The sequence below is a fragment of the Chiloscyllium plagiosum genome, chromosome 9, assembly GCF_004010195.1.
Source record: "Chiloscyllium plagiosum isolate BGI_BamShark_2017 chromosome 9, ASM401019v2, whole genome shotgun sequence".
Lineage (NCBI taxonomy): Eukaryota > Metazoa > Chordata > Chondrichthyes > Orectolobiformes > Hemiscylliidae > Chiloscyllium > Chiloscyllium plagiosum.
Window position 1 is genome coordinate 104,990,183 of NC_057718.1, and position 8,165 is coordinate 104,998,347.

Here is an 8,165-nt window from a genome sequence, read left to right on the forward strand (position 1 = left end):
TTTTCATTTGTGTTGCCACAGTAAGCATGTGACTATGGTCCTCCCCTTCCGTGAGGGGGGGGGGGGGATTATGAAGGGTCCTTGTGGAGCTCTGACAGTGTCTCTGCGACAAGATCTGAAGGAATGATTTAAATTCCCATCTTCAGCAGAGATGTGTCAGAGCGGCTCCAAATATTCCTGAGAAAATACCTGAGCATAGACTGAACTGCTTTTCAAAACAACATGAAATATACTTTAATCTGCTGTGCATTTCAGTCATCACCATATCTATTACTTATTTTCTTCAGGCCACTAATAAAACGATGCATCTAATTCTGCTGGTTCGACATTCCTTGAAAAAGTAATTGAGGATGTTGCAATCTTAAAGTTAGAAGAGTCTAAGAAATGATACTCACTGATTTTTTTTCTGTTTGAAAGAACCTAGTTCAGACATTTCAAGCACATAAATCCTTATTCTCCAGTATTATAAAGATGAAAAAATAAGCAGTCGAAATTCCTCTTCAGCAAAATAACCAAATGCAACTTCATATTATTCATTGGTCAGTTAATCACCTACAATTGTAACTAAATATTGCAATTCATCTAAATATTGTGATGTGCTTTGAACAAATTAAATTTCTTATTACTATTCATTCTTGAATTGTCAGAAATTTGTTTTTATTTTACATCCATCTATTCATAATTCATAAGATTGATATACTTTCAAAATATCGACGTGTTCATTTGAACATTTAATTTGTCTCTCTCTCACTTATCTCACTTCATGCATGACAACTTCAATACATTTTGCTAATTAACTCTACGAAACTTAAAAATGTTGTTGACTTTACTTCTTTTGTATGCAAGAAAACAATGTAGGTACACCCATTTGTTCTTTAGCTCAAATAACATTAAATTTTAAATTATTGAAAAAGACTACGCTGGGGGAAAAAGAACGATTCTTCATCTCAAATATCACATTAAATGACACTTTTTCAAATCATGTGACCTCTAAAATGATTTGTATTTTAATTTCATTATAAGAAAAAAAACCTGCTTTGGAAATGTTAGAATCTGTTTATTTTACTTCCAGCATTAGTTGTCAACGAACAATAATCACATAATTATCAGTCATTTTGTGCAAAAAGATTTTCTGTACCAAATGGGGGGGGTAGATATAGGACTGATGTTAGGGGTAGGTTCTTCACTCAGCGAGTCGTTAGTTCATGGAATGCCCTGCCAGTAACAGTGGTGGACTCTCCCTCTTTATGGGCATTTAAGAGGGCATTGGATAGGTATATGGAGGATAGTGGGTTAGTGTAGTTTAGGTGGGCTTGGATCGGCGCAACATCGAGGGCCCAAGGGCCTGTACTGCGCTGTATTCTGCTATGTTCTATGACTCTTTTTAAGAGTTTTAAGGAAGAGTCATATCAGACTTGAAACATTAACTTGTTTTTCTCACCACAGATGCTGCCAGACCTGCTGAATTTCTCCAGCAATTTCACTGTTTATTTCAGATTTTCAGTATTTGCAGAATTTTGCTTTTGTTTACTGGAGAAATCTCCTCCTGCTCTTCAGGCAGCCCCATGGGCTCTTTTAGATGCCAGTTCAGATTTGACAACACCTAGCATGTGATATAATGTGATCTCTGTCAGTATGTGGCACTCTGAGTTGTCTTACGACACATAGAGTTACTGTTTCTGTTTACACTGTACATTTACGGCACACGTCATACATTCTGTGGTGTTTATAGCCTAGGCTGTTTTATGCAGTTTATTCCATTGAGAAGGGCCTCACACTGTGATCTAACCCCACTGAACTTCCATGGTGGCTTCTCCCAAACTTTGCTGTGAGCCTGACCTCGTGGTGCAGATTACAGCCCAAGGATAAATCCTCTATCGAGAACACGAGGGACACCAGAGAGAAGGTTGAGAGTTCCAGCAGGGACCTGACAGGGAAGCCCTTGCCTGGAGACAGAGATCATTGTCAGCAATTTAGAGTCCTCCATGTGGCTGAGGAATTGTCTCCTCACTGAGTTGGCTGTTTGCAGTTTCTGACCATCTGCCAAACTGGGCAAAGGACTGACATCATAGAGACAGCAGAAGGCCACGACAAATGCAAAAGCACAAATTGAAGTCAGTGTGAATTGAAAAGTATTTAATAATAGTTATTAGATGTATATATTTATTTAATATCTGTAAGAACATGTTCATTTATCACTGGAGCTCCTGAAGTGCTGCACGTGTAATAGCCAAGTAACATCACTTGGTGGGGCTGTTGCTGTTGAGGGAGTTCCCTGTAGTGACGGCTGGTCAATATTTCACTCAGATATTGAGGAGGTTTTGGTGCTGAAGATGGTAAAGGGCAAAGTCGAGGGCAGCGCGACATAGGGGGTGAATTAGGCACAGTTCACTGTCGAGTGTCTCAGAGCAGACAAGCTGCAGTGGGCATGTGAGGATGATGCCAGAGAAAAGCACCACCTGCTGGCAGTGTGACAGCTGAGCCCCAGCAGGAGGCGCTGAAAGCAGCTGGATGAAGAACATGAGGATTAGGAGAACAAAGAGGCCATTCAGCCCCTTCAATTTGCTCCATTGTTTAATAGGATCACTGTCAATCTTCCCTGCACTGTTCCAGTATCCAGACATTCTACAGGACTGCAAGGGGGAAGGATCCTGTAATTAGAAAATCACTATAGCTGGTAGTTGAAGCAAGAATTGAACTGCCCTAATGATTTAAACAATCAAGATTATTATCTCAATCTGTAAATTTCTTTCATGTATGTCAGAGAGTGGAGAGAGTGACTGATGGAGAAACTGATTAATTAAAGTGCAGGGTCAGTTAGACTCTAGATGTCAGCTCTCTTCTCTCCTTACAGATGCTGCCAGACCTGCTGAGATTTTCCAGCATTTTCTCTTTTGGTTTCAGGCTTCACCCACTGCTTCACATTAATGTACATGTTAACATTTACTGAGAAAAGTAAACGTTTATTTTTGAATTTGTTTGCAGTTCTACTGAAATGGACACTGAGTTTCTTTGTAATTTCAGTTGTTTTGACGTTGAAGCTGCAGAGATGATGGATCCAGGGGCAGACTGTGACATCGGGCAGGCAGCTCTTGAGTGTCGAGGAGTCACTCTCTCCTACGCAAAGCTGAAAGTACTCGATAACCTTAACCTGACCCTGCCACAGGGCCAGATGTAAGTGTCCTGCTCGATGGCGATCGGTAAACATTGTTGTTGTCTTGGAGATAGGAACACAAGAATTAGGATTGGGCCAATCAGTGCCTCCAGCTCACTTCACTAACTAACTGTGGCCTGAACTCCATGATCTTGCCTCTCCCCTCCGATCATTTTGAACTTCCTCCTTAGTCAAAAATCTATCTGCCTCTGCCTTAAAAATATTCAGCAACCCCACCACCACCGTTCTCTGGGGAAGAGGGTTCCAAAAGGTTGTGACCCTCTGAGGGAACTAGAGTCCTTCTCATATCTGCCCACAACGGCAGAGTATTTAGCTTTAAACTGTGTTCCCTCCACGTCCCCCTCCGCCATTCTCTCCCCAGTGTTGTGCCCCCCCCCCCCCCCGCAACATAGGGAAACATCTCCTCAGCATGTACCCTGGGAAATCCCCTGAGAATCTGATACATCTCCCCTCTCAATCTTGTAAACTCCAGCGTATATATTCCCATTGTCCAATGTTTCCTTAGAAGATAATGTTCAAATCTCAATAATCTGTGAGTGAACCGTCTCTGAACTACATCTCAGGCACTTATATCCTTTCCTTTGACTAAAGCTGCACACGGTGCTCTGGATGTGATCTCACCGATGTTCTGTACAACTGCAGCAAAGCCTCCTCGTTTAATATGCTAGTCCGTTTCTAATAATCAGGAAGATTCCATTTCCCTTCCTAACCGTGTGTTGTCTCTATGCACCAGCATTTTTGATTCCTGTACCAGGACACCCAGATCCCTCTGCACTGTGGAATTACACAATTTTTAAATAGGATCCTGACTTTCTATTCTTGTATTGTAATTACAAGTTCATTAAAAAAAACCCAACTTTAGTTAATTTATCATGAGGTTTTGGCCTCAGAATGAATTGATGCTGATCCTTTGTTTCAGGTGTAATTCAAGCAGCTTGTATCTAATCTGGGGCCATAAATCAGAATGAACCTGGGTCAGAGCCTCAGGCAGTTTTCAGATTCACTGCCTGAAACCTGCTTAAGGTAGAGCTACAGCTCCTTGTACCTGTCCAACCCAGTTCCAAGATCACTGAGTGTTGGGTCTGCTCAGACACAGAAAGTAATCTTTAATATGCCTCTCCCTACAGCCAAACTAGTCCAAATCAGATGGGATTTCTCCAGCTATGTTTAATCCCAGTTTATTCAGGCTCAGCTTACTTGAAGTACTAACAAATGGAAAGAGAGTGTTTCATTTAAACTTCTTCATACAGCGACTAGTTAAACCGGATAACTTGCTGCACCACAGATGGTGACAAAGAGTATAATGTATCTCAGTGAGTTGGCAATGATGTGTTGAATGTGTAAGGACAGTGACACTCATACATCTGTCTCACACAGATACGGGCTGCTAGGTCCCAGCGGTTGTGGCAAAACAACCTTTCTCCGGTGTGCTTTGGGAAGATTAAACATCTCAAAGGGGAACATTACAATCCTGGGGAAGCGTCCAGCATTCCCGGGTCACCAGGTACCAGGCAGGATGGTGGGATACATGCCTCAGGTATAAATCATTATGTTTCTGTCAATTTCAGACAAGTGATTGAGACAGTGGCTGGAACAGCCAGTGATTTTAGGCACTGACATGGAGAGTGCTCTTAGGTTTTCCCTAACAGGGAGGATGATCAGGGACAGGTTGTTGATGTGATGAAAATGCTAAACGTTATAGACATGTCGACAAACATGCAATTCATGGAATAAAAAGTAGCAAACTGGATCCAAACTTTAGAAAGACAGGAAACAGAGGTCAGTGAATGTTTCTCAGGCTGGAGCCTGGTCAATGTTGAGAGCCTTGCTGTTCCTGATATACATAAATGATCTAGACATTGGAGTATAGGGCACCATTTCAAGATCTACAGATGATCTCAAACTTGAAAGGATGGTAAATGGAGGAGGAGAACACAGGAATCCAGACAGATTGCACAGGTTGGTGGGGGGTGGTCAGACAGCTGGCAAATGCAAGTTAATGCAGAACATTGTGAATTGATTAATTTTAGAAGGATTAACACTAAGAGGTAATATAAAATAAAGGGTGAAATTCAAAAGGGTGTGAGGGAGCAGAGGTCTATAGGCTGAGTGAGTAATTGACAAAGCATACAGTATCCTGGAGAGCTTTATTAACGGGCACAGAGGGCAAGAGCAAAGAGGGGGTGCTGAACTTACACGAGCCATTAGTTCGCTGTGATCCTGACAGGGGAACGTACTGGTTGAGCCCCACTTTGATGCAGATACCTCACTAGCTCCACCTACCAACTTAACAATACCCACCAGCCATTCCGTTTTTTTTTTAGCAATTTTCTCAAATCGATATCTTTGGTAACATATAGATATACTTAAACATATAGATATACTTAAACATATAGATATACTTAAACAGATGCCCACCAGGCCTTTGGCTATGGTGGGATTGCTCTCCATCTCTGTCCACATACCTTCAACCTCTGCCATTGTAAATCAACTTTCCTTTTTCATTTCTAAGTTCCAAAATTCAGAGATTCTCTCTGTCTCCCTTTCTTCTGTTTTTAATCATAACACAAACTGTTTCATTTCCTTTTCATATTCGAGCTGTTTGAATTCTTTTGCTCTTTGTTCCACTGCAATCCTCTCTCTTTTTCTTTTGCCTCTCTTTCTCTTTCTTTTTGTTCTGCCTGGGTTACTCTTTCTCTTTTTCTCTCTAATTCCAGCTGCTTCCTTTGCAATTGACCTTTAGCAATCTCCAATGATTCTGATTGCATTCCTGGTGAATGGGAATGTCGAGCTGTTGCTGCAACTATCCCCCTTTTCCTCACAGACAGAGGCAACTCCAACTTCAATTTGTTTGCTAATTCGGAAAGCCTTGCCTTGCTCCCTTTCTGTAAAGGTCCTGAAGTGACTTCTTCCATCCCCAGGAAACTCTCAGTGATTGAAAGATCCATTATTACATAAGGCACAGCCTGTTTAAACCAACTGAACACAACACTCGAAATAAAAAAAAACACCAGCACTCACCACTCACTGCCTTTGATTCCAATGACCCAAAACCCAACCTGGAATGAGAGATTTTGATCCTGATAAGAGTCTCCAATCTGTTATGGACCAGTCCAAACCCCCTTCAAATAAATCAAGGAGTTAGCCTAGACTTAACTTTTATCTCATTTAAAGATAAATGTAAGGAGCTGTGTTCCGAATGGAATTCGATTTGTTATGCTCCAGCTTTAAGTAAAACACACTTTATTCTTATCCTGTCGTTATAATGTAAGTAAAAGACAGCAGAATTGATGTAACCTTATTGGAAAGCTTAACACAATAATACTAAATGGCATTTGTGGGCGGCACGGTGGCACAGAGGTTAGCGCTGCTGCCTCACAGCGCCAGAGACCTGGGTTCAATTCCCGCCTCAGGCGACTGACTGTGTGGAGTTTGCACGTTCTCCCCGTGTCTGCGTGGGTTTCCTCCAGGTGCTCCGGTTTCCTCCCACAGTCCAAAGATGTGCAGGTCAGGTGAATTGGCCATGCTAAATTGCCCGTAGTGTTAGGTAAGGGGTAAATGTAGGGGTATGGGTGGGTGGCGGGTCGGTGTGGACTTGTTGGGCCGAAGGGCCTGTTTCCACACTGTAATCTAATCTAATCTAATCTAAAAAACTGTTCCAATAAAGTAACATCCCATGAATACACCCTTGGCAAAGGCAAATTCAGTAAAACAGATTGTCTCTCGTGGTTCTAGCAACTTTTCTCTATAACAGAGAAAAAGATGTAGTAGCTTCCCCAACTGCTGAAAGCTAAACTAAAACCCTGCTTCTATTGTTCCAACTTTAAAAATAAACCCAAGGCCCCACAAGCTGTTTACTTTGTTGGAGGAGCTAACTCACTACCTATAGCTCAAAACCTCTCCTTGTAAAGTAACATCAGAAAAGTATTTGGGATCCTGACTAATCAGAAGTACAAAGGAGGGAAACCAGGGAGTTAAGCTGTCCCTCGGTGGAGTGACGTTTCCAAGTCGGGGACCACACTTTTGGAAGGATGTGGAGACAATGCGGAGATGAGAGCTCACAGCTCATAGGCTAGAGAGGCTGGGATTGTTCTCTTCAGAGCAGAGATGGTTACATGGAGATTTGAGAGATGTGTCTAAAATCACAGAGTAATTAAGGAAAAACTATCCACACTGACTGAAGCATCAAATATCAGGGAATAGACTGGAGATGTAGCCAGAAAGACCAGAGGTATTAAAAGGTAATCATTTTTATACAAATAGATTCAGCAATAACTTCAAAAGGGAACAGGATAAATCTTTAAATGTGAAAGAATTGCAGGGATGTGGGGCAGGAGAGAGGATGTAGGGGTTGGATCAACTGGATTACTCTTTGACAGGGCTAGCATGCAGCTAATGGGCTGAATCACCTTCTTCCATGCTGGACTTTTTAATGATGTTATGAAATGGAGTTAAAGTTGATCATTTCTCCTGCAAGCTATGAATAAATACTGGTCTGGATTTCATTCCTGCAGGAATTAGCCTTATACAATGAGTTTACCATTCAGGACACATTTTGGTTCTTTGGTCGAATCCATGGACTGAGCAGCAATGACATTGAATCACGTCTCTCATTCCTAGTAAACTTTCTCGATCTTCCTGAAAAGAAGAAACTTGTCAAACATCTCAGGTATGTAACTTATTTAAAACGAGAAATTTACATGAATTAAAGAGAAGGCAGCTCTCACGAAGAATTGTTCCTGGTACAGTCTCAGCTCAAGCAGTACGACCACCTGTTCCTGCACAGACCAAACACCCTCCCAGTCTGACCCAGACCTAACACCTACACCCTCCCAGTCTGACCCTGACCCAACACCCTCCCAGTCCGACCCTGACCCAACACCCTCCCAGTCTGACCCAGACCAAACACCCTCCCAGTCTGACCCAGACCTAACACCTACACCCTCCCAGTCTGACCCTGACCCAACACCCTCCCAGTCTGACCCAGACC

At 42.2% G+C, this 8,165-nt stretch overlaps 1 protein-coding gene across 1 annotated transcript in view; it reads left to right on the top strand.

Annotated features, from left to right (window-relative positions):
* Positions 1–2,883: 2,883 nt before the first annotated feature.
* abch1 (ATP-binding cassette, sub-family H, member 1) overlaps positions 2,884–8,165 on the top strand; it is a 79,495-nt gene continuing 74,213 nt past the window's right edge. The window contains exons 1-3 of the mRNA XM_043696706.1: positions 2,884–3,174; positions 4,553–4,712; positions 7,690–7,844. Coding sequence (XP_043552641.1) covers positions 2,996–3,174; positions 4,553–4,712; positions 7,690–7,844 — 494 coding nt within the window. The 5' untranslated portion in view covers positions 2,884–2,995. The remainder of the gene's footprint in view (positions 3,175–4,552; positions 4,713–7,689; positions 7,845–8,165) is intronic.